Below are 15,482 nucleotides of genomic sequence, written 5' to 3'. Positions count from 1 at the left end.
AGTTTTTAGTTGCACCTGCCTTGACATACTATCATCAAAAGACAACGCCAATATTGCTTTATGCAGCAGAAACCAGACCTGTACTGCCCAAAACATTTTCGTCAATTCTGGAGGGCAAATTTTGGCGTGGGGTACTTAGACTTCCTTCTTGCACGCCTCTCCCTCTCATACGAAATGAGCTTGGGCTTATATCTCTCTCTATATGAGATACATTTGGCAAATGGTGGCATTGTTCAGAAAATGCCTCCTAGCTTATCACACATCTTTTCTGGGCATTTTGGCGGACTATGTTTTTCATCAAACGATGCCTTCATTACCAAATGGCGATCTCAGGCACTGGCATAGATAGATTTTTCTCTAACCACTCTTCTTCAAAATGCGACACAGGTTAAAACTAGACTGTTTGCGTTCAATTGGGAAGGCAATAGTCCTGATTGTTCCAAATATCGGGATTTTGATGCACACCTATTTCCCAGGAAAAAACATAGTATTCCGCAAACATACTTCATCAAAGCACCGTCAGTAACTAATAAACATGACTTTATGCCTTTGAGGCTGAATCTTTGGCCTACCAGACAGATTCTAGTGTGGCGCAACATTCAGAAAGATTCAGTGATGCATTGTCGTTTTTGTCAGCAAAAAGATGTTGTAGAAAATTTAAAACCTCTTCTAACTGAATGTGTGGCACTGGTCAAGCTACGTAGGAGCCACTTCGAGTCAATAGTGGAGTTGTATGGAGTCTGCACTTCAGAAACACTGTGGAAATGATTTATTCTGCACACTCTAAAACTGTACAACTCAGGGCCCTGGCTCTTCTATACGATCTAATACTACACAAATCTAATGCCAATATGCTTCAGGATAATTGTAGCTAATTTTATATGTCTATTCCTGAATATTGTTGTTTTCCTTCTTTATCTTTTATTTCTTAAGGTGGGTGGATTTTATCATCATGATTTTCATAGTCTTTTGCTTTTACTGTATTTTTGATTGGAAATACATTTTTTGCTAAGTGTATTGTGTGATATGACATTATGAATTTCAAATATTTAGTTTTAATGAATGAATTATATTGTAAAGTTGCTTTTATCAGCTATATCAATAAAAAAGGAAGTGGAATATCTCTGTTGAATGTGAACAGTGACAGTCTGAGAAGGAGAATAATATTAATCCTTGAAGGGGAAGAGAATGGAAATGCGATATCCTTGTTAAAACCAAACTGTGCAAATACAAGAAAATGAGCAATAATGATCCTGAAAAGGGAGGCGAGGAGAAAAGTTGGCTGCAACTGCTTTACACTCTTTTAGAGTACATGGGACCATGGTTGGAGGACAGTAGTGCTTTTTAAGCCCTTTATTTTGGCCCTAGGGTGAATATACCCCGACATTGATCAGAATAAAGTGAAAATACGAGGTTCATCTTCCTGGTTGAGAATACATACAGCTGTGTAAATATCAAAATGTAGATACAAAATAGTATATGTAATAATGTATACATCTCGATTTTAACAATATTGTCTCATCCTATATCAATTTTGAAAATATATCGATATATCTCCAAAACTAAATGTATTGCCCAGCTCTACCGCACAGGTACCCAACATACCTTTTTGGTAGCCATTGGGGTAACCATGTATTTTGCAAGTCCAGTTCACTGGCATTTTCTGACAGTTAAGCTTTATTTAAACATTGCATCATAAAACAGCCATAAAAGACAATTTACAAACTGGAGCAAGATTTAGTGAAACCGTATCAATTAAAATATAAAATACAAAAGGTTAGACATTTCATCCTAGGACCCTCAGTAGTAAACACATCACTACAACGCCATAAATCAAAATCAAATACATAATATAACACCTGAACATGCATGAATAATAAAAACATATTAACCGAGCATTCATTAAGTCACTGCAATATTAAATCAAACTTACAGTTCACAGAGTTTAAGAAAATAATTGACTCGATCATTGATCTTATCTGATATCTATCCAACAGTGGTTGTGAACAGTCTTCTAGGATGCTGATATAAAGGGCATAAGAACATAAAATGATATTCATCTTCGTCGCACTGAATGCACAGAGGGCATTTGGGCGACTAATCGTTCCCCAGTGATTTGAAAGTTTAAAAATTGATAGGAAAACCAAACGTTGTTTCAAAGGAAAATCAATATATTTTTCAGGCTTCCGCAAGAGTTTAAGCTCTAGGTACTGCGATGATAAACTCTGGCTAAAACATACAGCAATTTGGTCTTTTAGAGCAGTCATTAAAAGCTGGAAGCAAAACAGTTTTTTTTATTTTTCCCATAATTACATGGGTCATCCCAGAAACTCATTAAAACAAATATTTTCTTAACGTGCTTCACCCAGGTTATATTCATGGAACCTTGGGTTGCTTGAACATCCATAACACTATATTCAATTCATGTCTATCCTATTTCCGTACCGAATAGAGCAGGGGTTTCAGTTTAAATAAATAAGAAATTCCTATGATGCTAAGTGTGAGCTTTACCAGAGCAGCAAGAGTGCTGCCATTTTGTTTTGGTGTATTGCTTTGTTCGGGGAAACCACAAGGTAGACCTCAAATGGCCATTGTGCACACGCAGACCCTGAGCCCACGTGCAACCACCATATTGGTTTGAACTGTTGACCAGTTTCTGACCCCGTGCCAGCCATTTCACTGTATACCAAGACCTCTCAAAAGCCTGGGCAAATTACTCCGATTAGGATCTTATCAAAGTCCACAAATGCTACTGCATAAACAGTATTTTGTCATTCAAAAACTATTATTCTCTTTTACTTTATAACATACAAAAATTAGGAAAAAAACACACACCTGCTCATCAGATGCAAGGTTTGAGAACATGGGAATGATCTCACTCTTGACGTACTCCAGCTCCAAAACTTTAGCGAACTCCCCCAGCTTGGAAGCTGCTGCCCGTCGCACCATGGGAGTGTCATCGGAACAGAGGTTACGGAAGTGTCTGCAAAGAAGAGAGATGACAGGCTATGCAATTAAATGTTTGAAAGAAAAAACCTGTTCTGTGCGGTAGATCAACAATGGTTGAGGAGCACATAGGTTACAACTTTTCTAACTAACAAGGTTTTCCACAGTAAAATGTACATAAAATGCAGCTCTCTTGCTGTAACAACTTCAACAGGCCAGTTCCTATCTTCATGGTGCAGTACACTTCCAGCACCCATGGCAAATCAGTGAGGCGTGAAAGCTTTATCTTTCACCTACAGCCAGATAAGTGATTTTCTGCCCCACAAAAGGATTGATGCATGGATGCTTCTGAAAAGGTTTCCTTTTGTAAAAACTATTTGGAGTTGGCACACTGCCAATTTGTCCAAATTCTGATTTGTAATACTTGCTTTAATAATTTGGAGGCAGAGTTAAACTGCAAAGCTGAACAACCTTGGAACCAATGAGCAAACTGTTTTCAGGTGCCTTCACCCTGGGACAGTAAACGGTTTAAGGAACTATAATCTGTCACTTTGCCAATTTTTTTAAATTCACATTTTAGAACTTTCAATATTTTATGGGCTCAAATTAGCCATTTTACTCACGTTTTTCAACATACATTTTAATTTTCTATAGCAGAATCATTACGATATACCAAGTTGTACTTTTGTCAGGTCATTCTTTCAACTTCTCTTGTGATGGTGAAACACAGTCTTAGTGTGGTACAGGTTTTGGCACAGCGTCCATACATAGCGTGTGTTGCCACTCTTATTTTTTTGGCTAGGTTAAGGAAGACCATCAAAGCACAGGGGAAAGTTGAGAGAAACTCTTTCAGGAGGATTTAAAATGTTTTACCATAATTAATTTGATCAATGGCTGTAGTTGCTTTGAGGTTGTTCTTAGTTAACTGCTCATAGCAGCCATGGACTTTTTGAAAGAGATTTTAACCCTTGAGACTTAATGTGTTATCCAGAGGATGGTTTGTATAACCTCCTGACTCTCATGGCTGTGAATCCACAACATCACACTTGAGTATTATTTTAAGTTTTACTGAGACACAATAGCTGCGTGCACATGGTTAACTAGTACAGCGTAGTTTTAACTTTTTATAAGTGAATATTAGAGTAGGATGCTGGGTATCAACTCAACTACTTCCTTGGCAACATTAGGAACTGTATATTTGTCAGTTGGCAGGGAAGAACTCTGAAGGTAGCAAGTATAATGGGGGTCCCAGAGGAGCACCTGGGGTCGGTTACATGGCACCGACTCATGGCAAATGCCATATCTGCCGCAGAGGTCAGCAGCTCAGGCGTTATGGCACCAAGAACACCATTGGAAATGCTGCCTGCAAGAAACACCCATGTGCCCTTAACCCAGCCACGAAAAGAAGGGACCACCAAATGGACAGGAAAGGGAAAATCAGGGAAACACTACAATACCTAGCAACCCCAGCGTTAGGCTCATGGAGCCTAGAGACTCCTAGAACCACACCCAGAGCTCTGCGCATATGTGCACATCGAACGCTTGTTGGCGCTTGAGTGCCGACCAGAGAGGATGCACCAGAGACTCTCTCCTCACCAAGCCAAGTCATCGCGGGGCCCCACCCTACCTGCAGAAAGTGTTACAGGCCCGCACCCACAGCAGATAGGTGCTGCCATACCCCGCTCATATTTCTTGCGCCGTAGCACTAACTGCATGCGAGTTGGGATTACTAACCAGAGGGAACCAGTCACACGGCATCAGGGCTCACAGCGCCATAGCGCACTAACCTGCATGTGTTATTCGCGTCAAGGACACCAAGGCGAAAACAAATGCAGTAAAACAGAATGCTACGATCCTTATGAGGTTCCTAGCGATAGCCTCGACATCCAGAGCATCGAATGTAAAAGCCTAAAAAAAAAGCATCGAAAAAAATGCATTTTTTTCATTTTTGTTTAATGGGGGGGGGGGCCCAACCCCTGTTTTTTTACCCCTTAAAACCCATTTCAAATAAAAAAAAAAAAACTTTACCTACAAAAAAAAGCATTTTTTCGATACATTTTTTTCGAGGCTTTTGCATTCGATGCTATATATTTGAGGGAATCACTGGACACCTCCTTATGAAAGCAGTGTTTCTTGAGGCACTACCCGATTTCTGGTATTCTTGACAGACTGCTGACCCGCCCCTACGGCATACAGAGACACTTGAGAGCCAGAGGCAAAGCTGATCCCAGCTCTGCAACAGAGCTAGTGTTTCATGTTTGTTAACACTGTAAAAGCAAAGTAGCGTGCCGTGTTTACTGTGCGATGTGTTCAGGTTATTCCCACGCCTAGAGAAAGCAGGGAAGTGCACACCCTTAAGGGGGCTGTAATTCAGTGAGACAACATAGTGCTAAGATGTGTTTACTCATACTGGGGGCTACATAACACAGTGGGGTAACTGAGTGAAAGCATGTACTCCAGAGGTGCAAATGCATTGTGATCCCATGTAGTGCATGTGTGTGAATGAAACGTTCATCAGGCAGAGCCGGTGACTGCAGGCCCCCAGACAAAGGTATTTGAGCCCTCCGTGGGCCGTGTGTTGTTTTTCTGCCCATTCTTGGGCTGCTGCCATTGTTTTTCCCCTCGTGTGTTCTCCCCAGCCCCCCTCTCTCCCCTTCCGTGTTTCTCCTTGGTACCCTCCCTCCCGCCTCCAATCCTCCCAGCTCCCCCCTGATTGGCTGCCGGCCCGTGTCTCCTCCTCCTCTTATTGGTGCTACCAGGGCAGCCCCTGCTCGGCAGCCCCAGCGGCTAAGGGCCCCCTTAGGCAAAGGGCGGCTCCCTCCTTTGCGGCTCCCGGTGTGTCTGCAGGTGTCCGCAGGGGAGGCCAGAGCCATTCCACCGCCTCATCTTGTGAGCTCCACCTGCTCCCTCGGCCCACCCCACCCCTACCTGTTCACTTCCTCGCAGTGCGGCTACACTTCTTTGTGTTCTGAATTTGTGGTAAGCTAGGGTTTTTCTCCCTCTGCAGGATTTTCAAATTAGGTGGCCTCTCCACTGTGTACCTGATACGCTTTCTATGTTCTGAATTTGTGGTAAACTAACGCCTGCCGCTCTCTTCCTGTCCGCTTGCGCTTGTCCTGTCTTCTCCCACCCACTCCCTCCTATTCTATGGTGCTCTCTATCTCACCAATCTTTTCTAACTGCTTCTCCATTGACTATCCTGCTCTCCTCACTAAATCTGGTAGGAAAAAGTTTAAAAAGGACATCCTGGTCTCCAACCCAGGCCTCCCTATCGCTGACACCTACACTAGTGCCTCCTCCAAGGAAACTCTCACTGACATCCTCTTTTTCGTGCCTTCTCCTGACCTATGGACCCTTCATATGGTCTCTATGCTCTCTCCTTTCTCCTCTTCTCCCATTAATGGTGGCACCCGTTGGGATGTCCTCTTGGCTTCCTTCCACTCCTCTAAGGCCATCATTAATGTCTATGCTAATGGGACAGTCTTGGTCCAAGGCCCTCAGGCCAACCTTCACCTCTTCGATAGACGCTTCCCACGCCTCATCAACTTCCTTTCCTCTCCTGCTGTGCCCCCTCCTCTGTCCTCGACTAACTTGCCTCTTCCCTCCCTCCCCACCCCCTCTCGTGCTCCTTCTTCACCTCCGCAGGGCGTACCTCTGATCTGTACCCCTCCCCGGAAATCCTTCAAAGATGGCAAACTTCTCCACATTGTCACTCTTAACTCTCGCTCTGCCGTCAAACATTCCTCTGATATCTGCCGCCTTCTTGAGGAACTTGACCTTGACGTACTCGGTCTCACTGAGACATGGTTCACGGCCAGCTCTGACACACTCCTACCCGACGGTTACAAGATCCTCTCTGTGCCCAGGCCCAACCGTGCGGGGGGAGGTGTGGCCCTTATCTTCCCTGAGTGGATTCCTGCCACTGTTACTCCCATGCAGACCTACTCCTCTTTTGAATGTCTTGTCTGCCGACTCTCTCTCTCTCTCTCTCTCTCTCCGAGCCATTCCCTTACCGTGGCTACTATCTATCGGCCACCTGGTCAAATTTCCTCCTTCCTCTCAGAGTGGGCGGACCTCTCCTCCTCACTCCTGTCCTCAACCACTCAACTCCTCTTTCTTGGAGACTTCAACATCCACCTGGATGCCTCCTGTCCCCCCTCTGGACTCTTTCGCAACCTCTGCGACTCTCTCTCACTCTCTATTCTCCCGTCTGGGCCGACTCATTCTGCAGGGCACACTCTTGATGCCCTGATCTCCTCTGACCTTCCCCTCTCTGTCCCTCTCTCCACTCCCCTCTCCTGGAGTGATCACTTTCTCCTCTCCTCCCACCTCACCCTCCCTACCCCACAGGCAAAGCCACCCCATCACTGCCACCTTCCTTCTCGGTCATCCGACCCATGAAGCGCGTGTCAGTTGAGGCTTTCGCTGCCACCTTCTTGCCCCCTCCTCCCCCTTCGGCTGACTCCCACCCTGACACAGCCCTCTCCACTCTCCACTCTGCTATATCTGATACTCTTGATATCCTTGCCCCTGTCATGAGAATCCGCCTGAAGCCCAAAGCCAAATGTAACTCCTGGTATGACTCGGATCTCGTCACCCTTAAACGCAAGTGCAGGGTGGCAAAGAGGAAATGGCGTGCTTCATGTTCATCCTCTGACAAACTGGCCTGTCGCCTGCTCCAAAGGCAATACCGGCTCTCCGTTCTCACCAAGAAGAGAGCCCTTATCCAAGCCCGCATCTCTGCGGCATCTAACAATTCGGCCGAACTCTTTAAAATCTGCAAGGAGCTGGCCAACCCTGCTGCAGTCTCTAGCTCTCCTGTCCCCTCCCAGGCCCTCTGCACGGCACTGGCCTCTCACTTCATTTCAAAAACTCAGGACATCCTGTCCTCACTCTCCTCCTATAACCTCTCCCCCCCTCTATTCCCTGCCCTTCCTCTGGCTCTTCTGCAGCCACCCCTCCCCTCTCCTTCTCTTCCTTTCCCCTTTTTTCTGCTGACGAGGTTTCAAGACAAGTCCGATCTATGAAAGTCTCGTCAAAACAGGTCCACCCCTGTTCCTCCAAAACGATCAAGGACCACATTGACTCCTTGGCTCCTGCCCTTGCTGACTTCTGCAATCACTCCTTCGCCTCTGGAGTCTTCCCATCCCCTCTCAAGCGCTCCCTTGTGCACCCCCTTCTTAAGAAACCCTCTTCCGACCCTTCCTGCCCAGCTAACTATCGCCCAATCTCTATCACTCCCTTCCTGGGCAAGTTCCTGGAGAAACTGGCCATCTCCCAGCTTAATCTCCATGCTGAATGTGTTGGTTGTCTTCATGACCATCAGTCTGGCTTCAGAGCTGCCAGAAGCACGGAAACTGCTCTCCTGAACATCCGTGAGGACCTGCTCTCGAACCTTGACTCTAACATTCCATGTGTTCTCATTTTGCTTGATCTCTCTTCTGCCTTTGATACTGTCAACCATACCATCCTGCTCAACCGTCTCTGTGATAACCTCGGTATCACTGGTCAGGCTCTGACGTGGCTGACCTCTTTCCTCTCAAATCGACCCTCCCAGGTCCAACTGGGGTCTTTCCTCTCTGACATCTTCTTCTCTACCTGTGGTGTCCCCCAGGGATCTAACCTCTCTCCCTGGCTGTTCAACCAGTATCTGGCACCTCTCGCCCACCACATCGCCGCTCTCTGCCCCTACTTTCAGTGCTATGCGGATGATACCCAACTCATTTTCAGGCTACCCTCGGCCTCCTCTTCTCCTTCCCTCATCTCCGACTGTCTTTCTGCTATCCAGGAATGGTGTGCTACCAACGACCTCTGCCTTAATGCCAGTAAGACTGAGATACTACTCATCGGCACTCCCACTCCCTCCTTCCCTGCTGCTCTCTGGCCGGCCTCTCTGGGCCCTCTTCCTGCTCCTACATGCAAGGCAAAAAACCTTGGGGTCATCTTCGACTCCACACTCTCCTTCTCTCCTCACATATCCGACGTATCTAAGAAGTCACACTACCAGCTACACGTCCTCAGAGGTATCCTTCCTTTCCTCTCCTTCCCCCAGAAGCTCACTGTCTCTAGAGCCCTGGTTCTCTCTAAGCTGGTCTACTGTAACAGCCTCTTTCTTAATCTGCCCGCCTCTACTCTCCGCCCTTTGCAACTCATCCAGAACAGGACTGCAAGACTTGTCCTTGGCCTCAAGCCCAGGGACCGTATCTCTCCAGGACTGAAATCACTACACTGGCTCCCAGTGACTGCGAGGATCAAGTTCAAAACCCTCTGTATTGTCCACAAGGCCGTCTGGGGCCTTGGGCCAAAATACCTTCAACTCTCTCTTCCTAAATATCTTCCTTCTCGAGCTCTTCGCTCATCCGCCTCCAACTCCCTCAGGGTCAGCCGCTTCTCCAAACAACGAGTTGGGGGCAGATCTCTTTCCACTGCAGGGGCCTCCCTCTGGAACAGCCTTCCTACCTCCCTGAAACTTGAGGAGAACCACCTCTGGTTCCGGAAGCACCTCAAAACCTTCCCTCTTTGCCTCCGCTTTCTCTCCCCCTCTCCCCTGCTAATATTACTGAAACTGTACTGAATCTGCAAATGGGCCATTCACCGTTCTCGGCCCAGCCACTCTCTCCTGCACTGCCTCCACGGCAACCCCTGCACTACGGGACTGTGTCTGTATCCATACAGCCCCCCTTCCCAGCACTTGTCTGCACTTACCTCGCACTTGCCACCAGCTGGCCCTTGTTATTTATCCTGTATGCTGTATGCTAATAACCCTGTACTGCACTTTCCCCTCTCCCTTTCCCCCATGCACTTTTCCCTTCCCCTCTACCCTTGCACTTGCGCGATCTGAATGACACCTGGCCTAGTAAGATAGTTGTCTGTCTCCCCTTGTCCCCCCCCTGCCTCGTCGCGCCTTGAAACACTTGTGTATAGGCGCGTTACAAATGCCTTATCATATCATAACGTATGTATGTCATTGGGCAACTTGTATACACCAAACATAGCAGCAACAAGTGCCAAGGAGCATACTTTTCCCTAAAACCCCCTACCTAGCCACTACCGCTCCCTAACCCTCTTCCAAGTTACCCTAACTCCCCCTCCCTATCCAATCCATGGATCCTAACCCTCTTTCCCTCTGGGGGTCGCGGTTTACCAGTGTTACTGCTACTACAGGTGCCAAGACTCTCACGGTGAGAAAGGAGTTTGCGCTACCTCTGTGTAGCGCAGGTCCTGACAATATCGCTCGACTATTCTATTTTTAATGCTTCTATATTATATCTGAAAGGGAATAAATATACATGAATGCCAAGTAAAAGCATGAGAGCATTATTAGTGTGTTTCCATTTATGAGTATGAAGGACACTATATTGCAAGTGCAAACATTTTCTTGGCTAGTGATAAAACAGTGTAGGGAAGATAGTGATAGTATCTAACGTTTATCATATATCCAAGGTTGTTAAGTATTGATACACAGGTTCACCCAAAAGGTACAGACCCACAATAGTGCTGCCAAAAGTAAGCAGGTCAGGTGCTCCGTTGTAGTAGTTTCTCTTGTACCAAAGCCCAGAGACCCACCTTTTACCATAGCCTTGCTTCGGGTGCAACACTTCTCTGCTGCAAACCCAGTCACAGCCCTAGGTGGGCATATAGACTGCCTTTGGGGGGAGGTTAGGCTCTGGCATGTAGGCTATGATGTAAAGTTGCTCTAGAGGGTCAGAATTAATGTGGTGTCAGTGTTGGCTTAGAGGAATGTTAGGCTATTTTTCCTGCTGGTTGAATGTCTCCTACCCTACCTATAGCTCTTAGGAGCTATACACCTCGTCTAGGACGTCCTACATATAAGATGAATGGGTTGGGTGTTCATCACGCAGAACTTAATTGTGCAGACCCATAAGGGATTTTACCTACTTTGCAAGGTCGGGGGTTCCATTTTTCTACTGCTCTACCTCCTCCCCTCTATTGATTTATATTGGGTGACAATCTGAGTTTGTGAACCCAGGTACAGGGTGTGGTGGGGTGAGAACGGTCCTTTAGGACATTTACTTTTTTATAGTATACTATGTATTTTTTGAATACTCTATATTATGTTTTAAGTACTTATTTGACCTGATTGAGAGCCATGTTATTTATGTAACATAATATATATTTCTTTTTGTATATTGGTGGGGTGTATTTTCAAAAGATAAGTGCGTCTGCTAATTGTACCTTTGTGTCAGTCTGCTACCCCTACCTGACTTGTTGCTCTACCCACGTTACCTACATTTCAGAGAGGGTTGGCTTCCATTTCTTGTCAGGTGCGTAAGCCACATTAAGTTCAGCAGTTGTAGATCTCTCAGAGGGAAGCGTTGTCAGGAACAAAACATGTTAGATGGATTTCACCTAATATGCCCATGTATTGCCACAAAGATGAATATTCACCCCTGATCCCAGCGGTCTGTCTCCCAATCACAGCAGATGCTGCAGTTCTCATTAAACCGATGAAGGCTGGCTTTGGTTTTGTGGGCCTAAAATTCAACTCAAAGCTAGTATTGATAAAGAAGAAGGTGTGAGGCAGACATGGTATCAAAAGATGACAGACAACTGAAGTATAGTTCGAAAACCTTTATTTTACGGGTCAGGATGGTCTAACGCCTAACTTGCTCTATCTCAAAGGTGGGAATGTTCCTTATCTAAAAGAAAACTAAGACCAAGTCTAAGTGTCAGTCCAAAGCAAAATACTGTGTCTCATACCTTCGCTTGCCCCAGGACTACGTAATGCTTCAGGTGGACAGAGCCTCTAAGCAACCAGGGAAGGAGTGGCCCTGATTTACAAGGTAGAGTATAAATGCTCGCTCTTGCCAACATCAATAGAGGCAGACATGGAGCACTTATTAGCACAAGTTATTACCAATGCATCATGGGTTTGCCATTTTCTTTTGAGGTATCATCCCCCCTCCTCCAACTTAGTGACCTTTCAGAAGGTTTTTTATGAATGATGTTTCTGATCTAGTGGTGCAACATAAAAACGCAATCATCCTAGGGATTTAAACCTATGGGCTAATGCTGTTTCAGCATGAGCTAGTAACACTTTTCTGAACGCTATCAAACAGTTGAGGTTAATGCAACATGTTGTGGGCCCAACCCATGTGAAAGGCCACACCCTAGATCTTATATTTTCTCATCCCTCATTGTGGAGTGCTTTCCCTAGACATCTTTAACCTGGTCTGATCACCAGGTGGTACCCTTTACAATCCAGGCCGCACGGGAGAACCACGCAATCCTCTACAAAAGAACTGGGCAACAGTAAAACCCAGGTCTTGTATTTTCGGAAACCGCACCCTATTACTCTGCGGTAGAGCCGGACCCAAGACCTTCTTCCCATATCTACTTCGGCCAAAGCCATGGAGACCATGGCAAATGAGATAGCCCCTTTTCAGTGGTCTTCCGAGCCCCCTTCCCATTACCATTCCGCCCCTTGGTTCACAATGGAACTCTGCTTCGTTTGGTGACCCGCCAAGCAGAACGAAAATGGAGAAAGCATTATGATGCCCGATTATGCAAGGCGTTTAAAAAGCAATGTACAGCCTACCATAAGGCTTTGAATGCAGCCAAACTGGCTTATTTAGCCAGTTCTATTCAATCGGCTGTGAATGCCTCCACAATACTCTTTGAAATAGTAAAGAATTTGACCAACCTGGATGCAAATCATGGCTCGCCTAGCTCACAGCTATTATGCGATAATCTCTCAAGCTTTTTCAACAATAAAATTAGGGGGATTAGGAAAGATATCGTAGACAAAAGGGACAGTAAAGCCTGACATTGCTGTGCCCTGCAAGATCTGTTGTCCCCAGTTATCACCTGTACAAGAGGTCGCTACCACATTTCATTGCTTTACATCTACCAAGGGGGCTGAGATGAGCAGGTTGGTAGCCAGCCTTAAGGCAGCATCCCCTGGATGGCATTTACTAAAACAAGCAGCAGAGAATTTTTTGGAGATTTTTGCCAAAGCCGTACATTCCTCTCTGGCTTTCGGTCAAAATCCTGCAAAGTTAAAAGAAGCATTGGTGATTCCGCTGCTGAAAAAAAACATGTCTTGATGCTTCAGTCATATATCTAACTATCATCCCATCTCACTACTGCCTTTCCTTATGAAAATGATGGAAGCAGTGGTTACCCCACAGCTGAGGGTTTTTCTTGCAGGACAGAATTTTCTAGACCCTTGCCAAATGGGCTTTCACCTCTGATGGGGACAGAGTCTGTTCTGGTGGCAGTACTTGACGATCTCACAATGCTCAGGGATGAAGGTAGCACGGCAGACCTTATTCTATTGGACCTTTCGGCTGCTTTTGACACCATTGATCGTGGGATCCTACTATCCAGATTGCAAGAGTCGGATTTTATGGACCAGTCTTGGGCTGGATCTGTGCTTTGCTGACATCCCATTTTCAAACAGTTTCCCTTCCTACCTGTAGGTCCTCCCCTGTTGCGGTGACCTGCGGGGTTCCGCAGGGCTCGGCCTCATCCCGCTGCTGTTTAGTCTGTATATCCGGCCCTTAATGACACTTATTTGGTCATTTGGGTTCTTGGCCTTTTCCTACGCAGACGATAACCAAGTTCTGTTCAGGTTAGGCACGGATCAATTGGGAGCGGGAGCAAGGCTAAATCGATGTCTTGACGCCATCCGAGGTTGGATGCAAGACAACTGGTTAACATTTAATGGCAGAAAGACTAAGGGTCTTGTTTGTGGGCTTGACTGATGCCTCTGCGGGTTGGACTTCTGAATTCTGGCTACCTTCACTTGGCCCTTTGCCAGAACCTGCTAAGGTGGTCTGGAATTTGGGCAGCAAAATACCCACTTCACCGACTATGGAGAACCAGGTGAAAATCGATCTGTCAGCTCAGCTTCCTCAAATTGAAGCAGTTGAAGAAAGTTCTCCCTATTATCCCTGGGGAAATTTAAGCCCAGGTAGTCGCAGCTTGCCTTAATAGCAGGATAGATTACTGTAATGTCATTTATCTGGCTCAACCACTATCTCATTCAGAGTCTTGAGGTGTTGCAAAATGTGATAGTTCGATTAGTGAAACGGATCCCTTTTGGTCAGCATGTCTCTAAGGTGCGTCAATCCCTACACTGGCTGCAGATTAAAGCCTGAGTTAAACTTAAAGCCTCCTGTATGATCCATCGAGCTCTGAATGGGAAAGGTTGTCGGGCCATTCAGGAGAAACTAGAGAGCTATAGCCCAAGCATGCCCCCGCCCCAGATCTACCAACGCAGCGCTCTTATGTTTCCCTAATCATCAAAAGGAGCAAATCAGAGGTAGAGTTTTGTCCATTGCAGGGCCTAGACTCTGGAATTCATTGCCGTCTGCGCTACAGCATACCACAGACTTTGCGCTTTTTAAACGAAATTTAAAAAAAAACTCACCTGTTCACTCGATTCTCCGCTTTCATCTCTTTGGTATCTTTTTCTAATGCACCATGATGCCATTGGTGACAGTGCGCAATATAAGTACTTGATTGATTTATTGATGCTTGTCCTCACTTCTATACAATGGCAATGTGTATGGGACTTGGTGAACTCAATAGCGTTTAAAATAAAAATAGTTTGTCAATGGAGTTCTTCTGTAACTCCCTTTCCCAGGTTTAAGGCACTCCGGATCACAAAGTTCCACAGGCTTCTCAGGATTCCCTCATCACAAGTTAACAGTACCTTAGTTCACAAAGTTCCTTGGGTTTATCCGGGTTCCCTTTTCCCCAAACTCAAAGCCCTCTGGTTCACACTCTTCAATGGGTTTCTCAGGGTTCCCCTGCCCAGGTTCAAACTCCTTAGATTTCACACCAATGTTCAACTTGTCAAGTTCCACTTTTCTAAACACAAGAGTTCAACTTGCTTCTGTAGGGGTTCCTGTGATGCTGGAAATGCATTGGAGGGACAGGGCCTCCATGTCCTTGTCCTGTACAGACTTGTGTGTTCTGTGTTGTTTTCTTCACAGGAGTCCAGTGCGGCTCTTCCTCTTTTTGGTTGTGGTGAACAGAGACCATTGGGATACTCTCATGGCACCCATGGGAGGGGGTACAACCCTGTAACCCTAGTGTATGTTTTTGGGCACCGGTGTGTGGCCCACAGAGCAGGGTATGAGCTGGTGGCAGCTCCATGCTAAATTTGACAGGTGCTCCGAGTATCTTCCATATTGGGATACCCAGGCCCTGCCATAGGAATCAGTGGATTCCTGATAGAAGGCAAGATGGCCCCTGTGTTTCTATAACATGTTACCTTGTTTTCCCAAAGTCCTGAGAAGCCCGGACTCTGTCCCTTCCCCCGAATGGCTGCTGGATGGAAGAACCATACATGGTATTGAGGGGAAGTCCAGGCCAGACTGGCTGGAGCCTTCCCAGTGACTATGTTGTGGGTACACCCTTAGGGTGGGACCTGGGTGAATGGAGTGTGAGACCAATATGCATTCCATGTTATGGGTGTCTGGTATCTGTATGTGTGACACAAAGAATGAGACAGCCCTGCCCGAAACTAACATGAATGCAGTGTAGTGTGCTGAAAGGCTGGATGT

General features: G+C 46.1%; 1 protein-coding gene across 6 annotated transcripts in view; it reads right to left on the bottom strand.

Moving 5' to 3' along the window:
• LOC138528623 (serine/threonine-protein phosphatase 2A 65 kDa regulatory subunit A alpha isoform) overlaps positions 1 to 15,482 on the bottom strand; it is a 1,423,294-nt gene that overhangs the window by 1,017,418 nt on the left and 390,394 nt on the right. For all 6 annotated transcript variants that reach the window (XM_069640443.1, XM_069640434.1, XM_069640450.1 and 3 more), the window contains exon 5: positions 2,836 to 2,983. In XM_069640443.1, the coding sequence (XP_069496544.1) occupies positions 2,836 to 2,983 (148 nt within the window). The remainder of the gene's footprint in view (positions 1 to 2,835; positions 2,984 to 15,482) is intronic.

Source organism: Ambystoma mexicanum, chromosome 1q, assembly GCF_040938575.1.
Source record: "Ambystoma mexicanum isolate Mex_15411 chromosome 1q, UKY_AmexF1_1, whole genome shotgun sequence".
NCBI classification, from domain to species: Eukaryota; Metazoa; Chordata; class Amphibia; order Caudata; family Ambystomatidae; genus Ambystoma; species Ambystoma mexicanum.
The sequence above is the reverse complement of the archived record's forward strand: the minus strand, read 5'-3'. Positions and strand labels throughout refer to the sequence as shown.